The following is a 22,566-nucleotide window of genomic DNA, read 5'->3' as shown; positions in this document are numbered from 1 at the left end:
TATTCCAACAGCGAGACAAAATTTAGCCCCACTGCTCCATAATTTACACCCACGTCCCCATAATCATTTGCCTCTCATTTGTCCAGTGTCTTAACCACATTCTGCTTAGTCTTCCTTTAAAACATATGCCTAATTCATTTCCCACAACCCCATGACTGCCATCTACTTTTGCATAATTTATTTATGGGCCTGGCCTAATTTGTTCACACACATGCATAATTTATTTGAGGCTACCCAGAATTCCTTCACACATGTGTATAATCTCTCCGTGCGTATCTGTCAGGTCCTGCCAATTTTAGTCTCTTTCCAGGAAGGAGCTGAAGTTAGAAGTATAAAAATTCTTTGCAGGTGATATAAAAGCAGACGGGAGGGACCAGAAACTGCAGGTGAGCTAAGGGAGAGATGGTAGCACCAGGAGACAGGGATGAGAGAGGGAGAGAGATCTTTACCGCAACTGACTAACGACTATAATGCCGAGTCTCCTGGCTGCCATGGTGAAAAATACAGAAGAAACTGTCACACGGTTCTCACGCGCTATTAAAAAGGATGGTACACTGACTTAGGTTTTCAAAGTGCTCTTTGATGAGGATTTATAGCAAAACTATGAAGAGAATTTTAGACACCATGAGTGACAGGTGGGTAAGGATGGGGGTGGAGGAGAGAGATTCCCCCTGAGAAGGAGCCAGGCTCAGACTCAGAAAACAGGGTAGAAAATGTCACAGTTCTGGGTGGAGAAGTCACCATGGGGTATCCATTCGGGAGTAATGTGGAAGCCAGAATTATGAGACACTTTCATGAAGTAAGGGAGGGAACTGGCATGAGACCAAGATGGCGCCACTTCCTCCTCAACACAGCGAACTGGGGCAGTGAGATGGGTCTGGCTCTGGATTTTCTCCCGGAGGTGCTGTGTGACCTCAGACAAAGCCCAGACCCTCTCTGGGCCTCAGTTTTCATATCTGAACCATGGAAGGGGTTAGACCGGGCCCTTGGTTCTTGACCCTTCATACCCATGCTCCCTTTTTCTAGCAAATGCTTTGTTACATCCCTTTACTCTGATGTGAAATTCTTAGATGATAGGAGAGAGGCCTTCTACCCCAGTAGTCTGGTGGGTGGATCCTGGACCCAGGCACGCTGGGTTCAGACCCCACTTCTGCTGCTTCCTAGCTCTTCTTTGGACAAGTTCCTCACCTTGTCAGTGCCTCAGTTTCCTCACCTGTCACCTGGACATCGTCATAGCACTGACTCCAGAGGGCGGTGTGAGGATCAAATAAATTACACATGGAAGGGCTCAGAACAGCAAGCCTGGAACAGAGTAAATGTGAGCGATTCCTCCCATTAATGAACTTGCCTGTGCTGTTGGCTTTCCGAAAGTCCGTATAGTGGCTGAACTGTGATATAAAAGAAAGTAATCTCTGATAGAACAATGTGCATTTCCACATGTAAATGCTTCAGCATGGCTACATTAAAAGTCATGGTGTGGGAACCAGATACCAGCACCATCTTTTACTGAACAAGTTTGGGTTTAAGAGAAAGAAAAAGATCAGAAAACATTCCATGCACGGAGTTGAGCAGAGGAGTGGGTAGCTACAAGATTAAAAATAAGCGTATTCAGCATATATTAAAGCATCAGGAAAATACTTCATATACATGTAACAGAGCTGAGTTCCAGACCGCAATTATTAGAAAAGCAGGTGTTTCGCCACCGCGAGTGTCCAGAGGGAGGTTCTGAGCTCAGGCAGGACATGGGACAATTCTGTATTGTGTGGGACTGCCCCATGAGTCGCTGGACCAGATCTCGCACCCCAATCATGGTGGCAGCCCATAAAGGACCCTAATTTGGAGACACCCCCCCCCTTGGGGGTGTTCCTGTCCACTGAAGCTGTCTTACTTCCCTCCCAGGGTGAGCAAGTCCATCCATATGCCCATTCGCAGTGGGTGCCCTGGAAGGAAGATGTGAGTCTCCTAGAATCGCCTTTTATTTACCTGCGGGAGAAAACCAAATCTTAGGGGTTCGAGGCTGTCTTCTGATTACAGGAGAATCCCCTGCAATATACACAGTGGCCAGCGCAATGAACACAAGGCCAAGAGTTCATTTTACAGCTCGTGTAGAAAATTCGGCTTCTTTTGACAGACCTGCCTGGTGGCTTTGTGAGGCTCTGTTTCCAAGTCCTGCCCTTCTCTCTGAGCTGTCAGTAAACACAGCGACAAGGGGTTGTGGGGATTGGATCTGAAAAGATATTGTCCCTTCCGGGCCCATTTTAAAGACACCTCTGGGGGCCATCTGGTGGTAAATAATCTTTCATCGTTTCTTCCTTATCTTTAATAAGAAAGGTAACTGCTTGCAGACCGAGTCCTGGGCCTCAATGAGTGCTAATGTTAATTTCACATTTTGAGTATTTTCCATGTGTCAGGAACTGACAGTGCTAAGTGTTAGGGGTACATAAGCTCATTCAGTCTTGGGGACACCCCCATTTTACAGGCAAGAGGCTGAGCCAGACCTCCCTCTTCTAGAACCAGGATCTGAACTCAGCCTTGCCTTGTCTCTCTGGGGAGGTAGCATGTAAACATGGGAACTTGCTGCGAGAGGCTGTGACAGGAGCCAAAGTTGTGCCTCTTGTAGAGTCAAAGTCTCTTCCCTAAGGGCCAAACAGATTCTAAGGAAGGAGAGTCTGGCAAAGGCTGTAGTCACTGGTCAGGGGGAGGGAGGTGGGGGAGGGGAGGGCGGAGGGAGGGGGGGTGGGGAATCAGGGAGCTTTAGGAAGAGGTTGAGCAGAGAGCGGGCCCTGGGTGATGGGTGGGGTTTGGGCAAGTCGCCGCGTCCCAGGTGAGGAGGGGTGGAGGGGAAAAGGAGCAGGGAGAAAAAGATGGAGGGAGAGGCAGGAAGGGACACAGGCTCTGCCCCTTGAGGGGGGCTGAGACCACGGGGTGGGGACCTGTCTGTCCCCTAGTGGCGGCTGAGGGTGTTTGGGTTCCTGGCACTGGGTTAGGTGAGCATGGTTCTCAGCGTGATGAAAGGTGGATGGATGCATGCATGCATGCATCAGGAGACCGGGAAAGAGGCGGAGGGAGAGAAACTGCGAAGAATCTCACAAGGGAGAGAGATGGGCATCTACAAAAGATACACAAGGAGAACAAGGAGACAGAGGTAACAAGACAGGAAGAAAGATTCAAAAACCGACCGACACCAAATGGGACGGAGGCGGGGAGACAGACAACGACCTAGACAGAGAGATGGGGAGAGGCAGAGACAAGCCGACACCAGAGGGAAGTAGAGAGGGCACGAGGCGGGGCAGGGACCGAGATGCGGGGAGATGCGGGACGGGGGGCGGAGGGGGCGCGCGGCCACCGCGGGACCCCAGCGCCGGGCGGGAGAGACGCGGGGGCGGCCGGACGGCGGGGCGGCGAGCGCGCCCCCTGGCGGCGCGGCGGTCCTGACCCGCGCGGCCGCCCGCAGGTGTGGGAGGCGCTGCTGACCCTCGTCTTCTTCCCGGTGTGCGTGGTGTTCGCCTGGATGGCCGACAAGCGGCTGCTCTTCTACAAGTACGTGTACAAGCGCTACCGCACCGACCCGCGCAGCGGCATCATCATCGGCGCCGAGGGCGACCCCCCCAAGAGCATCGAGCTGGACGGCACGTTCGTGGGCTCCGAGGTGCCGGGCGAGGTGGGCGGCCTGGGCCCGAGCCCCGCCGAGGCCCGCGAGCTGGACGCCAGCCGCCGCGAGGTCATCCAGATCCTCAAGGACCTCAAGCAGAAGCACCCGGACAAGGACCTGGAGCAGCTGGTGGGCATCGCCAACTACTACGCGCTGCTGCACCAGCAGAAGAGCCGCGCCTTCTACCGCATCCAGGCCACGCGGCTGATGACGGGCGCGGGCAACGTGCTGCGGCGACACGCGGTGGACGCGTCGCGCAGGGCCTCCCCCGCCGAGGGCCCCGGCGAGGACGAGGACGACGGCGCCAGCCGCATCTTCTTCGAGCCCAGCCTCTACCACTGCCTGGAGAACTGTGGCTCGGTGCTGCTGTCGGTCACCTGCCAGGGCGGGGAGGGCAACAGCACCTTCTACGTGGACTACCGCACCGAGGACGGCTCCGCCAAGGCCGGCTCCGACTATGAGTACAGGTGGGTTGGCCGTTCGCAGCGCGGAGGCGCCGCGGTCCCGCGGCCTCCGCGGCCTCCGCGGCCTCCACGCTCGGGGGGCTGCCTCCAGCGGCCGGCCGGCCTTACCTTGCCGTGCGCGGACCTGCGGCATTCATTCATTGTCCACTCATTCATTCACCGTCCAGAGCCTTCTTTGTACCGCACACTCTTCTAGCATTTGCAGGTGGAACCCGAGCGAAGCGCAGTCACCAACACTCTCTCCCGTCCTCTGCTTTAATTTCTTCACAGCTGACATTTTTCTGTCTATTGCCAGATAGCACGGCTGTCCCGGCTCCCATGTGTATGATCTACCTGTGGGTTTTAGTGCTTCACACCACCCTGTGTTAATTATTACAGCTGCATTATGTGTATGTAGCTTTACCTGCTAGGACGAGTACCCTCCCCCCCCCACCCCCACACACACCATTACTAAAGTAAAAGTGTTTGTTGAGCACCTACTGTATACCTGGGAGTATATCATGGTGAACAAGACAGCTAAGGTCCCTACCCTCAAGTTGCAATAAGGTTATGAACTATTAAATAGATAAAAATGTCAGGTGATGGTAAGTGCTATGTGAGAAAATTAAATGGGATAAGAGGGGAGAGGCAGTACCCAAATTATCCCCAGGTCTTCGGTGGCACCATAAAGAAGCCTCCCTCCCACCTTTGCACCCTCCTGTGTCTCCCTGCCCCCTGTCTCTCTCCTTCCCCCTTTTTTTTTTAAAGATTTTATTTATTTATTTGAGAGAGCGAGAATGAGAGAGAGTACATGAGAGCGGGGAGGGTCAGAGGGAGAAGCAGGCTCCTCGCCGAGCAGGGAGCCCGATGTGGGACTCGATCCCGGGACTCCAGGATCATGACCTGAGCCAAAGGCAGTCGCTTAACCGACTGAGCCACCCAGGCGCCCCTCTCCTTCCCCCTTTTTGAGCAGACCTGTGATCTTCCCTCCTTCAGCAATTCCTACTGAGCACCTACTATGTGTTGGGTACTATCTTTAGAACACAGAACAGTAGGGGCGCCTGGGTGGCTCAGTGGGTTAAGCCTGGGACTCTTGATTTTGGCTCAGGTCATGATTTCAGGGTCGTGAGATCGAGCCCCATCCGGCTGGGCACTGGATGTGGAGCCTGCTTAAGATTCTCCCTCTCCCTCTCCTTCTGCTCCCCTAAAAAAAAGGAACACAGAACAGTAAACAAGATAACTTTATCCTCGTGTGACCCACAAAATTCTTCATCTGTTTGTAGTTCTTCTGTCCATACCACACTCTTTCAAGAATGATAGCTTTACAGTGTAGTTTGTTGACTGATGTGTAGTCTGTCATAGTTCCCTATAATAATACCAACATTTCTCACTGGTTTGCTGTGTGCCAGAAACAGATCTGGGCCACGAAGACAGGCAGTGAACGAAATACATCAAGTCTCTGCCCAAATGCAGCTGACATTCTCATGGGAAAGATGGGCCACTGGGGAGTAGACACTGAAGACAGAAAAATGTCAGCTGTGAAGAAATTAAAGCAGAGGACGGGAGAGAGTGTTGGTGACTGAGCTTCTCTCGGGTTCCACCTGCCAAGCAGTCTGCCATGCCTCCCTTTCATCCTCCTTCCAGAGTAAAGCTGAGGTGGACCTGGTCGCAGATCTTTGGTTCTGCTCCTGCAGCAGCCAGTCTCTTGTCCCTTTAACTCTTCTCTTTCTGGGTCTGAGTTTCTGGGTTTCACAGATCTTCAGCTCCACCACTGTGCCCCAGCAAAGACCATCAATAGCCCAGCCTCCCCTGCCTCTGTCGATCACATCTTCCTATCTTTCTACTGCTTTGGGCATTTGTAGGTCATTCTCTCCATCTCGGGTCCATCCAAGATCCTTTGATCTGCCCATCTCCATTCATTTCTCCTACCCTCCCACCCACACCCTCCCTGCACTCTGCTTCTCCTGAGTGGGGCTCAGGATCTTTGTTCTGTCATCCTGTAGTGTGGGATCTCTTTGGTCATCCATGACCAACCCCCTCCCTCCTCTCCCTACCATCCCACATCTCCCAGCCTCCTTCAACTGAAGAAAAGGCATTCACCATACTGGGGCCTGTTGTCACTCAACCTCTTCACCCTTCCTCTCCTACCCACACCCCTAGTCTGCAACTTCCCCCACCAAAGGTTTTGCAAAAGGAAGTGAGGACGGGTGTCACCTGCTGGGATCAGAGGCGCCTTTCTCACCTGCAAATGACCTCAGTACTGAGATGTCTGAAGTGCAGGAGTATATGCTGCTCAGTGATGGAACCAAAGAGCTAGGGAAAGTTGACACCTTCCTCCTGTCCCTGCTCTCCTATCCCAGGTGACAGTCACAGGCCTGGCATCACTTATCAATGCAGCTTAGGTCCAGAACTGGGAGGGAGGACACCTGGGTTCCAGTCCAAGTTTAGCCCCGGACCCTGCAAGTTCTTAAGCAAGTTCCTGCTTCAGTGTGGGCAATCAGGGATGTCACGTACAGTTATCGAGGTTGTGCACTGCATGAGAGCACCACATCTAAGAAAGCTCTGTTCACATAGTAGACATTGTAGATTTGTATGTCTATTATGACAGTGTCCTGATTCATGGAAATAGTGTCTTGAAGAAGGGAAGCCATTTTCTGATTTGCCCACAGGTATCATATGGATTAGGGTGATCCATGGGCCTCAGTTTCCCCAAATTAAATATGACCTCCAAAGCACTGAAAGAGCACAGCTGTTCCAAGATTCTGAGTTTTAACCTCTGGAATCCTAACATGCTAAGGGTCTAAAGTTCCAGGATTCCTACATTTGGGTATTCTAATCCGCACCCCAACCAGTCTCCAATTTGCTGGTTCTAAGATTTTCATCTTCTCAGAGTTTGTGCATCCAGTGCTGAAACACAAGTCCATCTTCTATATTTCTATCATACCTGGTTTCTAAAATCCCCACGTTCTTTTTCTTCCCAACGTTTTCTTTTGAAAAAATTCACGCCCACAGAAGGGCGGCAGAAATGGTTTGGTGAACCCTCATGTAACCTTTGCCCAGAGTTACCGATTGTTCATTTTCTGTCCTGTTTGCATTCACTCACTCTCCCTAATATATACTAGTATTAATCATTGTGGCGCAAGATGGGAGCGAGTTGCGGACAGCATGACCACTCACCCATAAATACTTGAGTGTGCATCTGCTAAGATTTATGACACCCCCCTCCTACGGTCACAATCCAACTGCCACACTCAGGAAATGTAATACTGAATCAATATTATAACCCAGTCTGCCGTCCCTGTTTGCATTTTCCCCCGGTCATCCCTGTAACATCCTTGTGACTGTGTTTTCACCACCCCCCCTTTTCCAATCCAGTCCAGACCCAAATGTTGCATATGGTTGTGATGTCTCTTTAGAGTTCTTTGGTCTGGATCAATCCCTCCACTTCTCTATGGCTTTTGTGACCCTGACACTTTTGAAGATAGGGCAGTTAGTAGAACAATCCTCAATTTGGGTTTATCAGATGTGTCCTCATGATTAGATTCAGGTGATGCACTTTTGGCCAGAACTCGTGCAAGTGATGCAGTCCTCCTCGGTGCATATTATACCAGGAGGCCCATGACACCTACCTTTTCTACTACTAGTGATGCCCACTTTAACCATTTGGTAAAGATGGTGCTAAAATCCCCACTTAAGCTTACATTTCTAACATCCCATGACTTTAGGATTCTAAGATTCTAATCTTTTTTTTAAAAGATTTTATTCATTTATTTGAGAAAGAGAGAGAGCGGTGGGAGGAGCAGAGGGAGGGGACAAGCAGACTCTGCGCTGAGCGAGGACCCCGACGTGGGACTCGATCTCACGGCCCTGAGATCGTGACCTGAGCTGAAACCAAGAGTCAGACACTTAACCCACTGAGCCACACAGGCATCCCTAAGATTCTAATCTTAATATACAAATATCACTAGCTAAATTTTGTTGAGTGCTTCCCTTGCCTTATAACTCGATCCTTATAATGAGGTAGACATTGTTATTAGCTCCACTTTACAGATGAGGAACCTGAGGTTCAGAGGGCTGCAAATCCTACCACCCCAGATCAGAAAGCCAGCACATCGGCCCGACCAGGCTCGGAGCAGGTGGGCTCCCTGGGCTGGGTGCCTCAGCCACCATGGACAGCGTCTCCTGAGCAGAAGGCTGCAGCCACAGGGAGCCCCTTACCTGTCTACTCCAGGCTTGTCATCTGGTTCTACCTCTTTGCCAGAACCTCGGGGTCCCTCTGCCTCCCCCCATCCCCCAGAGCTGGACTTCTTTCAGAGAAGTGAAGCCCAGGACCTCTTTCTTATGAAAATGATCGCAGTAATGATAGAGAACACTCATGGATCATATAGCACCTTTCAGAAATGGTGCCAGCGGTGCATGCTGGGATGGGTTGGGAGGGGCAATTATAGATTTTCAAGGTGCATTTACATCCCAGAGTCATTCTGATGCCTACAGGCCTGCCAGGAACCCACTAATTCCCTGTCCCCTCAAAGTTTCTGATTACTCTGATGTCATCATCTCATTTCTTCCCCTGCCCCATTATAGAGCATCTCACATATGTTCAGAGACTTACACAACTGATGCTCATTTAGACCTAAGCCAGCTTATATCCTTCCCCTCCTCAGAGGCCTCCCATGCTTCCCACCCCACTTGGGAGTAAGCACCAATGTCCCTTCTCGGGTCCCTGACTTCTGCCCTGTTCCGTCTGTGATGTCATCTCCCTCATCGCCCTCCCCCCCCCTTGCTCCCTCCACTGGAGCCACACTAGCCTCCTCAAATACTCCAAGCTGGTCCTGCCTCAGGACATTTGCACTGGCTGTTCCCTTTGCCAGGGATACTTTTCCTCAGATATTCTCTACATGGTTCCCTCCCTCACCTCCCTCAAGTCTCTGCTCAAATATCACCTCAGGAAAAATTTCCCTGACATCCTAACACAACACCTTCTCACTCCCTAACCGCCTTCCTCTGTTTTCCTCTATTTTTTCTTTAAAGATTTTATTTATTTGACAGAGAGACAGCCAGAGAGGGAACACAAGCAGGGAGAGTGGGAGAGGGAGAAGCAGACTTCCCGCCGAGCAGGGAGCCCGACGCGGGGCTTAATCCCAGAACACGGGGCTCGATCCCAGAACCCTGGATCACAACCCAAGCCAAAGGCAGATGCTTAACGACTGAGCCACCCAGGCACCCCTTCTCTATTTTTCTCCATAGCACCATCACCACCTGACATTTTATTATGTTTGTTGTTTATCCATCTCTTGCACTAGAACAGAAGCTCCACCAGGGTAGGGATTTTTCTCTGATCTGTTGGTTGTTTTTTTTTTTTAAGATTTTATTTATTTGAGAGACAGAGCATGAGCAGAGGGGGAGGAGCAGAGGAAGAGGGAGAAGCAGACTCCCCGATAAGCAGGGAGCCCGATGCGGGACTCGATCCCAGGACCCTGAAATCATGACCTGAGCCAAAGGCAGACGCTTAACAACTGAGCCACCCAAGTGCCCCTCTGATCTGGTTTTGCTGCCATTTCCCCAACACTAAGAACAGTGCCTGGCACACAGCAGGTGCTCAGTAAATATTTGTTGAATGAATGAACAGTAATTATTAAATGTGTAATTGTCACCACGATATGGCTCTCCCACGGGGCTGTGAGTGCGGTGAGCCCTGTGAAGACAAGGCCTCTTCACTGCTCTTTTCCCAGCACCACCCAGAACAGGGCACAGAGAAGGTGCTCAGGGAGGATTTGTTGAATGAATGAATGAATGACACCAAGTTAAGGAGTGTGGATGTTCTCTTGTGGGTACCCAGGAAGACTCAAGGGTTTTCATCAGAAGTGTGAAAAGGTCAGCTCTGGGCCCCACATCCCTGCTACTCCCACGTGTGGTCCCTGTACCCTATGGGAGAATCCACATCCTGTGGGAGCAACTTAGAAATGCAGTCTTGAAACCCGGAGCCACTGAACCAGAATCTGCATTTTAGCAAGATCTCCCAGGTGATTCGTGTGCACATTAAGGTTTGAGAGGTGTGGCTGTGGAACACTGCAGGCTGTCTCCACCCTGGGATTTTGCATGCGCTGTTCCCTCTGCCTGGAGCACTCCTGTCCACTAGAAACTCCCCCAGGAAGCCGGCGCTGATCTCATCTTCATCATTATCTATTTAATGCTGGCGCTCCTAATCCTCATGGGCTCCACGAAGGAGGGACTACCTCGGTCTTGTTCCCCTTTTGCATCCCCTACCCTCCCCCCTAGGAAGCCCACCCTAATCCATCCTCAGTATTATTTGTTTAATGCCTGCCCACCCTCATACTTGGGAGTTTTCGGTGGCGCCTTTCCCTCCTCCAGGAAGCCTGCCCTGACTCCCCTCCTTCCCAGAGCCGCTGACCCACCTTCACCGCTTTCTTCCCCTCCCGCCACAGCGAGGGCACGCTGGTGTTCAAGCCGGGCGAGACACAGAAGGAGCTGCGCATCGGCATCATAGACGATGACATCTTTGAGGAGGATGAACACTTCTTCGTGCGGCTGCTGAACCTGCGCGTGGGCGACGCGCAGGGCATGTTCGAGCCCGACGGCGGCGGGCGGCCCAAGGGACGGCTGGTGGCGCCACTGCTGGCCACCGTCACCATCCTGGACGACGACCACGCGGGCATATTCTCCTTCCAGGACCGCCTGCTGCACGTGAGCGAGTGCATGGGCACCGTGGACGTGCGCGTCGTGCGCAGCTCGGGCGCGCGGGGCACCGTGCGCCTCCCGTACCGCACGGTGGACGGCACGGCGCGTGGCGGCGGCGTGCACTACGAGGACGCGTGCGGCGAGCTGGAGTTCGGCGACGACGAGACCATGTGAGCACGCCGGAGCGGGGAGGGGGAATGGGGCTCGGCGGGCATATGGGGCGGGGCCGGAGGCGTGGGCGCGGCCGACCGGTGGGCGGGCCGCGAGAGGGGGCGGGGTCGCGGGGCCAGGGCCGGCCCTGGGCAGTGGGGGGCGTGTCGGGTAGTGGGCGGGACCTGATTGGGGAGGGCTGGGGAGGCGGGGCACGGCCCAGAGAGGGGGCGGGCCAGGGACGAGGAGGGAGGAGACAGGAGTGACGGGGCGGGGCCAAGAGGAAGGGACTGGACGTGGGAAGGGCGTGGGAGAAAGAGGCTGGTTTGAGGAGAACAGGGTGGACCCGAGAAAGAAGGGCCAGGTGAGGAGAGAGAGGAGAAGAGGTAGGATAGAGGCCTGGGAAGAGGAGTGTAGAGGATTTAACTGGTAACTAGTAGGAGATGGAATGTGGCCTGAGGAGAGAGGCCTCGTGGACAAGAGGGGAGGGTCCGATCGAGGTGGGACGGTGCCTGTGGAAATGGAGAAGCAGCAAGGCCTAAGGCGATGGATGGGGTCTCGGTAGGGACCCAAGGAACTGGACGAGGACGGCGGGAGAAGGCGGGGCCTAAGGGGATAGGGCGGAGCTTGGAGCGGGACTAGGGAAAGGGTGGAGCTTGTGGGTAGGAGGAAGAACCTGGAGAAATGGCAGGACACTTCAGGGGAATGTGGGCTAGGCTTTGGGAAAAGACCGAGTCGGAATATGGGGGCCTGGCAAGGTAAGGGCAGGGCTTGGAGAGACACTGAAGAAACTGGAAGACACTGGATTTGCGGAAGGTGGCGTGGGGTCTGGGGAAGTGGGCTGGATACACCGACACAACCAACACACACACTGGCACATACAGAATCACCAAGCCACAGACACGCTCGCTAAAACACGGCGTCAGGGCTGGTCTCACGCCCAGACACCCGGCCACCCCCTTACCCAGATGCCCGAGTCTCCCCGCTGTGTGCCTGCAGCCTCCCATCCCCCGCCACCTGCCTGGGATGCAGACGGCGCCTCCCCCCTTTGCCTGCGCCCTTCCGCCCCCGCACGCCCGTCTGTCTCCCTCCTCCGGCCGCCCACGCTCCTCCCACCGAGCAGAGCCCCCACCGCGCTCCCTTCCCCCTCCTCCTCCCTGCCTCTGTGCCTTGGCCTCCGCTCAGCTTCTCACTGCTCTCCCCGCCTCTCCATCCCTCCCTTCGCGTCTTCGCGTCTCTCGCTCCTGGCAGTCTCTCTTTGGGTCTCTGTTAATCTCTAAATCTCGGCCCTCATTGTCTAGCTCTCTGACTCGGGTTATATTTCAGTTATGGACTCTCCGTACCTTTCCATCGCTCTCTGTCTGGCTTGAGCTGAGAACTTGGGCTGAGGGCTGTGGCACCACCCCAGGCCCCCTTCTCACATTCAAGAGGCAGGGGGAATGGGGGAAAGTTGTCTTTCTGCTCATTCTGGTCCTTCCTGTAGTCTAACCCGCTTCCCTCCTGCTGCTGCGACCCCACAGGCCCTCTCCTCCCCCACAGGGCTTCCCCAGGCTGGGACGCCCTCTGCCCCCGCCCCCACCCTCGCCCCCGCCCAAGCTTCCAGCTGTGGCTTCAGATGACAGAGAACAGGAGGCTAATTAGCTAAGTTTAGGGAAACACATCCTTCCTCTCCCGGGCAGGCGCTAATTAGAGGTGCTTGGAAGCAGCCCGGCTGGAGGGGCGGCCCCAGGCAGGATCAACACAGAGGTGGAGGAGAGATGCCCAGAGATGGGGTGGTGGGGAGAGAATGAGAGAGGGAGAGAGACGGAGAGACAGAGGCGCGGAGTTAGAGAAAGACAGAAACTTTGATACAAAAGGAGAAGGAAACTGAGAAATATGTGGAGAGAGGGAGCCAGAGAGATTGAGAAGCTACGATCCAGGAAGCCTGAAGGGAAGCGAGATTCAGGGAAGAAAGAGAGAGACCTTCTTACTGAGAGAAACTCAGTGGGACTCAGGGAAGGAGAGGTCCTCTTGATGAGACAGAGAGAAAAGAGTTTGGGTCAGAGAGAGGCACAAGAGACAGGATGCAAAGGAGACTGGTTCGAGATCAGAGGGAGATCAGAGGCTGCGGAGGGCGGGAGAGTGGGGTTTCCAGGAAACAGGGAGGGCAGGCATGAGGGAGTCAGACTGGGGAGAAAGGCTGCTTCCTTTGATCTCAGGAAGTCCTGCCTTTGTCTAGCTCGAATCCCTCTTGCTGTCCCCTGCCAGTTGGGTTTCTCCTCCCTGGGTCCCCTGAGGGCACGCCTGTCAGGGTGCCAGTTGGCACGCGTGTCACTGCGTGTCAGCCACCGCATGCCGGCGGATCACTGCGTGTCTGGGAGAGAGTGAGTGTTGGAGGTGTGTGCGTATCACCTTGTCAGCGTGTCACCAGGTCGGCAGCTGTCTGCGTGTCAGGGTGTGTGAGAAGAATGTCTCCAGAGACCCTGCTTCTTGCCACGGTGTTCCAGCACCGTGGACAGCTCCTAGCCCACAACTGAGGTTGGGGGCGGCGATTTCTTTTCACCCACAGAAAATTTAAAATATCCTGAGACCGGGACGGGGTGAGGGTGGAGGTGGGCATATGTCCCCACATGACTGTCTTGTGTGCATCTGTCTTTGTATGGGTGTCGCTGTGTCCTTTGCGTTTGTGTGTTGAGATGGGTCCATTGAGAGACTGTATGATTGAGAGCCTCTTGACTGAGTTGCGCTGACTTCGGTTATTCCATCCTATGGACACCGAGAGACTGAGATGGGGAGAGAAGAACACAGATGAAGAAAGGCAGAGAGCTGGGGAAGAGCCTGAGACAGAGAGGGTCGGAGATGGAGAGAGAAAGAGAGAGACTGAAGGGAATAAAAATAAACAGACAGCAAGAAGCTTAATGAGGGAGATATAAGGAAAGAGAGTCTACATGGTACCACAATGGGGCTCTGCAGGTTGGCGAAGTCGCGAGGCTGTGGTGGGGGTGTTGTGCTAACAGGCATCTGGTCTGTGTGATTTTGCCACTGCATAGGGAATGGCTATGGGGTGCGATGGTGTGTGGGTGTGGGCGGTGTGATTGGCTGAGCTTCCTCTGCTGGGTGACTGTGTGGGCTGGGTGTTTGTGTTTCTGGGTTCTGGGGCCAGGCTGCGAGGTTCCTACCACTGAGAGAGCTGCTAGTGGCAGGGCTGTGGTCTTTCTGGGGTTGTGGGTCTTTGTGAGTGAGGGGGGTGGGTTGTGTGCCTGGAGGGCAAAAATAATGTTTGGCTGTTCCTCCCTAGTCACCCCCCTCCCTGTTACCATAGCAGTGGGGATGCTGACAAAATCAATTAGCACTCAGCTAACCCTCAGAACGTGGTCAGGACAGAGAGCAGGAAGCAGAGCATCTCCTGAGCTGAAGGCTTAGAGTTAACAAATGTTTCTAGAAGGCATACTATGTGCCAGGCACTGTTCTAGGCGTTGGGGATACAGCAAAGAATGTAAATGAACAAAGGTCACCGCCCTGGTGGAACTTATGTCTTAATGTGAAGAGGCAAATGGCAAACCATAAACCAAATAAACACGTTAAGTGGTATGTTAGAAGGTGATATGGAACAAAGAAGATATAGAGCAGAGTAAGGGGGCCAGGCATGCTGGGGTCCAGGCAGGGGTGGATTTCAAAATTAAGAAAGTGGTGGGAGTGAGCTTCAATGAGAAATTAATTTGAACAGAGATCCAGAGAAACTGGGGGAATGAGCCTGGGGAAGAGTGTTCTAGGTAGACAGAACAGCCAGTGCAAAGGCCCTGAGGCACAAGCAGGCCTAGCATGTTCAAGGAACAGTGAGGAGGCCAGTGTAGCTGGAGTGTGTGAGTAAGGGGGCGTGGGGCAGGGGGCCAGAAAGGGAAAAAGGGCCACATGGCATGGGGCCTTGTTGGCCATTGTAAGGACTTTGGTTTTTATTTTGGCTGAGACAGGAGCCATATGAACATTTTGAGCAGAAGAAGGACCTACCCTAACTCTGGTTTTGTCAGGACACTTCAGGTTGCTATTTAATAAACCTCAGCTTCCTTAGCTGTTTCTGGGCATGTTTCTGTCAAGCAGGGATGATAGAGAGCCTTCCTGTGGGGGCAGTTGTGAGGATTAACTGAGATTAGGGAGCCTGGGATGGAGGGGTGCTAAAAAAAATGGGCTAATGGGTGAGTTGTCTGGCAATTTAGGGAGGGGGCTTATGCTGGGTGCTCTTCCTCCCCCCCCCCTCAGGAAAACTCTTCAGGTAAAGATAGTTGATGACGAGGAATATGAGAAAAAAGATAATTTCTTCATCGAGCTGGGCCAGCCGCAGTGGCTTAAGCGAGGGATTTCAGGTGAGGGGTGATGGGTGGGCTGTGGGAGAGGTAAGGGGTTCAGGGTGGGAGGACCCTTGGAGGCTCCATTAGTGGGTGCTTCTTCGGGCTCATGGATCTGAGCTTCCCAGGGAAGCAATCTCACCTTCTCTCTATTCTCTCTCTCCCCAGCTCTGCTGCTCAATCAAGGTGAGTGGAGTTACCACTGGGCTTGACCGGACAGCGACATGGGAGGGAGGTCTTAGGGGAGGGTCGTGGCCTCAAGCTACCCTTCCAGATCACGTTTGAGGCAAGTTAGAAGTGAGATAAAGGCAGATTCGGGGCCGGGTGAGGGTTGGAACTGACGTCAGAGTTGGTAGGGCCCATTGAGTTTGGAGTTACAGTTGGGGGTTTGGAGGCCAAGATCACGTTTTTGTTTTGTTTTTGAGTGAGAGGAGGGAGAGAGAGCACATGATTGGTGGGAAGGGGCAGAGAGAGAGGGAGAGAATCTTAGGCAGGCTCCATGCCCAGCGCAGAGCTCAGGGTGGGATTTCAATCTCACGACCCTGAGATCATGACCTAAGCTGAAATCAAAAGTCAGATACTCAACCAATTGAGCCACCCAGGTGCCCCAAGATCATGTTTTGTTTGTAAAGATTGAGGGAATGGTAAGTCAGGATCCCATCTGGGTTTATGGTGGGGTCAGATTAGAATTGGGGTCAGATTTAGGTCAAAACCTAGGTGGGGGGTTAAGGTGAGTTTGGGGGACTTACCGTTCAAATTGGGGCCAGGGTCAGAGATTGGGGGTGGGGGTGGGGGTAGTGGCTCGAAGATAAGGGACAGAGTAGTTTTGGAGCTGAGATCAGAATTGGGGTTTGGGGTTAGGATTAGGGTCAGATGGAAGATCGTATTAGGGTAAGTAATAGGAGCTTCTGTAACAAATAGGCCCCCTAATCCCAACAGCTTAACACAATAAAAATCATTGCTGGCAGAGTTTTCTGAGTGTTCCTGGTGGGGGTGGCTTTCCACTGAGAGTTAGGGTTAAGTTGATGCTGGGCTTGGACCCAAGGACCAACACGCTTCGGGGAGATAAGTGAGCTAGGGGTGGGTCTGTACTGAAATTGGGAATCCCCTCTTTCCTTACCACCTCAGACACACTCCAGGATGTTTTTCAGAGCTTGGATGTAGAGACAAGGCCTCTTCCCACAAGGGTGGTGATGATAATGATGAGGGTGGTACTTTTAACAAAGGAAATACCATTTTGGATTATTTATTGTGCACCAGGCACTGTGCTAAGCACTGCACATGAATTAACTTCTTTAACCCTCACAACCACCCATGAGGTAGCTACTGTCGTTGTGCCTGTTTTACAGATATGAACACTGAGGCAGAGAGAGTCCAAGGCATTGCCCCAGGTCACACAGCTCCTTCCATATGAAGCCCAGAGCCCACCAGCTGAACCTCATGGACCAGCTGGGTCTTTGGGTGGGGAAGATGGTGGTCAGATAGGACCCTGGGGCGGGCTGGGAGCATGCCACCAAGGAGGCTTCCCAGAGGACAGCAGACAGTTTTCTTTCTCAGTGGGAACGGGTAGCAAGGGCATCATGGGCCCAGTGAGGCGGGCCTCCCTGGAGTCTAACTCTCATCCTTCATGCTGCAGGGGATGGGGACAGGAAGCTGACAGCCGAGGAGGAGGAGGCTCGGAGGATAGCGGAGATGGGCAAGCCAGTTCTTGGGGAAAACTGCAGGCTGGAGGTCATCATCGAGGAGTCATATGATTTTAAGGTGACTTTCTGAGACCCCAGCTTCCTGGAGTCATTTCCTTGGGGAGGGTCCAGGAGGAATCCGCTATGAAGGTCACAAGGGAGGGGTGGTCAAATGTGCGAGACCATCCTCCCATCCCTCTGCTAGCACCATGGACAGCAGCACTCCCTTTTCCCTTCTTGCTGTGAACCTGGCTGTGGGGGGTTGGGGACCCCTGAGCATGAGCTGTGAGCCCCAACCCCAGTGTTCTGCAGGGAGCCTCGGGGTGCCCTGAGGTGGTCACGGGCAATGATCTCCCCCGGACTCTTTTATCCTCAGAACACGGTGGATAAACTCATCAAGAAAACCAACTTGGCTCTGGTGATTGGGACCCATTCCTGGAGAGAACAGTTTTTAGAGGCCGTTACAGTGAGCGCAGGTAAGTGGGGAGGGAGGAGAAAGGAGAGAGAGAGAGAGAGGGATGGAGAGACAGGGGAATGGTGAGGAAGAGAGAGAAAGAGGGACGAGAAGAGAAGGACAGCACGATAGAGAAGAGAAAGAGAACAAGAAAGACACAAAGAAACGGGAAAGACAGAGGAAAAGATAAGGAACGGATACAAACAGGAGAGACAGATACACAAAGAGAGATGCACAGAGAATCATGGAGAAAGACAGAGATGTGGAGAGAGCATGAGAAATGTAGAGGGTGAAGTCCCTAAATGGCAGAAGGCCAGAGTGAGAGACAGGGAGACAGAGAGAGACGGCCCAGGGGGCCGGTGGGGGAGCGGTCGGGCGGGGCTTTCTCATCAGACAGCCACAGGGTGGGACGAGGTTAAAAGTCTTGGCCTCCCCAGACAGCCTGGGCTCCTCTGTTGCCATGGAGACAGTCACCAGGGCACCCAGCTCTCCCACCTGTGCGGTTCATCCTCCTTAGGTCTCAGGCAGGCCCACACTGCCCCCCTGTGGCCAGAGGCACCATGACACTTGGATTCACAGGCTCAATCCTGGAGATCAACATTGATCGGCACTTTGTGATACGGATTGGGGAAACTGAGGCCCAGAGGCAGAGGAGGGACTGGCTTGAAGTCCCACAGGGAATTCAGAAAGAGCTGAGGTGGAGCTCAAGGCTTCTGTCCTTTATACATCAGGTTTCCTTCTAGGAGGCCTACCTGGTAGGAACTGAAAATACACCAGGAATTGTGGTTGCTCAGTGGGATGGAAAGAAACCAGGCTTCGGAGATGGAAAAATACCAGGTAGCAGAGCTGCGGACACCAGCTCAGAGGTCTAATAGAAACGAAGTGGTGTCTCCCTCTGAAGCCACATCCTTTCAATATCTATTTCTGAGGGATTCTCTTGACTCAGCCCTGTGTAGGACAGTGCTGGGGACAAAGAGATAACCATGACCGATTGGTCCTTGTTCTCACAGAGCTCACAGTCCAGCTGGGAAGACAGACCTGTCACAAGACAGTGACAACCCAAAGCAGGCAGCACTGGGACAGGGGACCCGATGTTGCTGCAGGAGCCCAGATAGGGTGTTGACCCAGCTCAAAGGTCATGGAGGACTCCCTGGAGGAGGAGGCTTCTGAGCTGAGTCTTCAAATTGGAATAGGAGTTAGCCAGGGGGAGGGAGAAGACAGGGAGGTGTTCCAGGCAGAGGGAAAACCAAGTCCAGAGTCTGGAAGTCTGCTGGGTCATGGCACATTTGGGGGGGTGTGGTGGTGACTAGTTTCGGGCATGAAGAAGCAGCATGGGATGAAGCTGGAGGTGGGCAGAGTCCAGACCATGCAGGTCCTCATAGGCTCCAACAGGGAGCTTGGGTGTCATTTGGTGCATGGGGGCCCGTGGAGCATTCTCAATGGGGGAAGCTCCAGGTGCCAGAGGGAGCCCGTGGGAGGAAGAAGGAGAGGCTGGGGTGGGGCGTGACGATGTGATGAGGAATTGGAGCTTCTGTCCAAGAATGCTGGGGAGCCACGGCCCTCCCTCTGGGCTTAGGGAAGAGGAGAGGGTGTGAGACGGTGGTTACAGAGGGCCAACGTGAGTCAGCGGTGGGTCTGTAGAGAGCAACTGATTAGATCGGAGGAAGGAGTGAGGGGGGGTGGGGGGACCATACCAGTGGTAAGTAATCATCCTGATGGTGACAGTGATGATGGGGACAGTGGAGTGCCAGGGAGCTTGGAAGTCCATTTCCTGTATGACCTCACCTAACAGATGTTTCCCAAGTATCTTGTTCAGTGCTTGATCATTTTGCACTTTGTTCAACAAATGCCTTTCCATCCTTGCTGTGAGCCCAAAGCTGCTTGAGGCGCTGCCGGAAAAGGGCAGTTCTCAGCCCCTTGGAGGGTGAATCATGTCCCGTCTGGCATGTAGAGGTGCTCTTGTATTATATCCTTTACCTCCCTGCCTCAACTGTAAGCTCTTTGCAGGGTGGCCTTGGTTTGGAGCTTCAGTGAATCTCCCCAGGCCCTAGAAGGGGCCTTCGAACAATAACCGTCACACTGGAGGTGGGCCAGGCTGCACGGAGAGTACTTTCTGTGGCCTCACTCATGTAGTCATCACGGCCTTCTCTTGAGGCTGGTCCAGTTCCTCCTCCCATTTCTCAGATAGGCAGCTGGAAGCTCAGAGAGGTTAGGACACTGATTCAAGATCACACAGCAGATCCAAGGTTTGACACCAGAGAGGTAGCCCCAGAGCCACAGACATAAGCATGAGGCTCCCTCCATGGGAAAGGCTGAAGAAGAGCCTCCCCTGATGGGAAAGGCCAGAGAAGTAAGCAAAGGCCAGAGCCTGCGGGTTCTCAAATGCCAAGCGCAGGAGTGTGGGCCTGGGTCTAAGGGCAGTAGGAAACCAAGGCAGGATTTGAAGCAGAGCAGGGAAAGCCCCCAAGAGATGCAATGAGAGCAGCCCCTTCCCTCCCAAGAGTGTGTTCTCCCCACTCTGACTTTGGCCATGTCTCACTGTGGCCAATTAGGAATGCATTCAGCAGCAAACACCAGAAAACTCAACCACAGTGGTTTAAGCACACTAGAGTTTCTTTTTCTCACAGAACCAAGAAATCCATAGGAGGCGACAAAGAGTTGGCAGCTCAGTAACATCCTTAAATGCCCAGGCTCCTTCTTCATTTCTCTTTCCCACTTTCAGCTGTTTGCCCTCATGGTTGCAAGATGGCTGCCGCACCTCCAGGTGTCAAGTTCGCGTTCCAGGCAGGCAGAAAGAGGAAGCAGGGAAGCAAGGAGGGTTACACTGTTTCTTATCAGCATCCTTCCAGATGTAGTGCTTGGTCACTGGAGTCGTTCACTACTTCTCATTCATCACTTTATGCTTCTCAGTTTAGGGCAAGGTAGACAAAACATTTCATCTGTGCTTTCCTGTTACAAGTCGAAAGCAGGTCAAATTCCGTCACAAAACGTGGCACAGACAACGTGAATGGTGAGTGAGGCATCCCTGAAAGGTTCAGAAAAACAGATCGGTAACACCGTGCTTGTGTCAGGAAAGCCGGAGCCTTCCAGAAACCCTCTGTTTAGGTCTCATTGCCAGACTGGGTCACATGGCCACTGCTGCAAGGGAGTGTGGGAAAGCAAGTATTTAGCTGAGGACAGGACTGCCACTAGCTGCAAGGAATTCCAGGAAAGTGAATATTTTATCTGAGGACATGGCTGTTGCTCGCCCGAAGGGATTCTGGGAACGTGAATAATGTTAGCTAGGTATCTGGCTGGCGCTCTAGCTGCAAAGGATTCTGGGACAGTAAGCACCATTAGCTGACTATGTGGCTACGGTTAGCTGCAGTGAATCAGAGCAAGTCAATATTTCTAGCTACAGAAATGGCTGTATGTAGATGGTAGTTGTAAGGGCTTCTGAGAAGAAGACTATGTTTTTAGCTAAGGAGATGGCCACCCCTAGCAGCAAGGGATCCTAGCAAGCCAGATATTTTTAGCTGGGCACGTAGCCTCTATCTTCAAGGAATTCTGGGAAAGCGAGTATTTTTATCTGGGCCCATATATTCTCCTAGCTGCAAGGGATTCTGGGAAAGCAATTTGCTTTAGGGAACTCACTGCCTGGAAATTGCACAAAATGGGAGGGATCTGTAGGTGAGGAAGAAGGAGGCATGGGTGTGTGCCCCAGCTGGGTCGTGTGCCCACAGGGGACGAGGAGGAGGAGGAGGACGGGTCCCGGGAGGAACGGCTGCCTTCCTGCTTTGACTACGTCATGCACTTCCTGACGGTGTTCTGGAAGGTGCTATTCGCCTGTGTGCCCCCCACTGAGTACTGCCACGGCTGGGCCTGCTTCGGCGTCTGCATCCTGGTCATCGGCCTGCTCACCGCGCTCATTGGGGACCTGGCCTCCCACTTTGGCTGCACCGTTGGGCTCAAAGACTCTGTCAACGCTGTAGTCTTCGTGGCCCTGGGCACCTCCATCCCCGGTAACCCCCTGGGAGACTGCTTGTCCGGGTAGAGTCTCAGAGAAGTCCAACAGTAGAGCCTAAAAGAAAGGTTCTGCAGATATCAGGTGGTGGAGTCATACAGAATCCATATGGTGGGTCCCCTAGAGATATGATGATGGAACATAACAGAAACTAGGCGGCGGGGGTCTGTAGATTCAATATACAGACTGAATCCTCCCCAAAAGCAACCGGGCGTAATGTCCCATAGAACTAAGGTGGTGGGAGATGTAAAAACCAGACGATGGATTCCATAGAAAGAAGGTGGGGCACTGAAGAGAAAGGAGAGGGGTCCCATAGAAATAAGGTGGGGACTTCATAGGTACCAATCAGTGGGTGCCAGAGAAACAAGATTAATTACCTTCCCCTCGAGAAACCACGTGGAAGATTCCATCGAACCATGTTGGTGGCCATGACAGGGACGAGGCCAGTGAGTCTCAAAGCTTTAACTAAGATGAGCAGGCAGAGTCGAAACTAGATGTTGGAGGCGGGGGTGCCACAGAAATAAGATAGCGGGGCCTCGAAGCCTGTAGTGTATGTCCCATGGAAACGCAATGTCCATGATCCCCCTCTTCCCAAATAAACCTGAGAGAGGGTCCCTTAGAGACCAGGGGGCCCAGACAGAAATTCTTACAGGAGTGGGAAGACCAGATGTGGGGAGCCTGACACCTTTTTTCCCCCACATGGATGTGTTCACCAGTCGGGTGGTGGCGCTGTAGACCTAGAAAGCAGGCGGCGGTCCCCTAGACTACTGTGAATGGTTCCCTGATGCCCGCGCTCCGTACCAGCGATCTGAGTTATTAGCAAGATGTTCAAAAGTGGGCAGAGGCCATAGAAACCAGGCTGTATGCTTGACAGAAACCACGGGGGAGAATTGACAGGCACAGGATCACGTGCGCATGGGACCTAACACATATTTTGTCCAGCCAGGTGGCAATGGGAGGATTGGGCCAATACAAAAGCAGGCGGTGGGCTCATGCGATGCGGAGAGTGATTCCTATGGAGAGCAGTGAGTCCCAGAGAAAGTAGGCGGCAGGCCCCATAGAAGGCAGAGACTGGGCCCCCCTCTCCCCCCCAAATCAGGCAGCGGGTCCACAGGAAGCAGGCAGCGGCTGCCACGCCAAGTAGGTAGTGGATACCACTGA

At 53.2% G+C, this 22,566-nt stretch overlaps 1 protein-coding gene across 5 annotated transcripts in view; it reads left to right on the top strand.

Moving 5' to 3' along the window:
* SLC8A2 (solute carrier family 8 member A2) overlaps window positions 1–22,566 on the top strand; it is a 32,145-nt gene that overhangs the window by 8,169 nt on the left and 1,410 nt on the right. For 3 of the 5 annotated variants that reach the window (XM_045891839.3, XM_064581279.1, XM_064581278.1), the window contains 7 exons: window positions 3,455–4,119; window positions 10,542–10,964; window positions 15,181–15,284; window positions 15,435–15,452; window positions 16,903–17,027; window positions 17,325–17,424; window positions 21,125–21,403. In XM_045891839.3, the coding sequence (XP_045747795.1) occupies window positions 3,455–4,119; window positions 10,542–10,964; window positions 15,181–15,284; window positions 15,435–15,452; window positions 16,903–17,027; window positions 17,325–17,424; window positions 21,125–21,403 (1,714 nt within the window). Of the gene's footprint in view, window positions 1–2,865; window positions 3,146–3,454; window positions 4,120–10,541; window positions 10,965–15,180; window positions 15,285–15,434; window positions 15,453–16,902; window positions 17,028–17,324; window positions 17,425–21,124; window positions 21,404–22,566 lie in introns of those variants that run through there. The other 2 variants (XM_064581281.1, XM_064581280.1) reach the window with 2 other exon arrangements.

Source organism: Mirounga angustirostris, unplaced genomic scaffold, assembly GCF_029215605.1.
Source record: "Mirounga angustirostris isolate CCGP_5_RB_7025 unplaced genomic scaffold, mMirAng1.0.hap1 SCAF_16, whole genome shotgun sequence".
Classification (NCBI taxonomy): Eukaryota; Metazoa; Chordata; class Mammalia; order Carnivora; family Phocidae; genus Mirounga; species Mirounga angustirostris.
The sequence above is the reverse complement of the archived record's forward strand: the minus strand, read 5'-3'. Positions and strand labels throughout refer to the sequence as shown.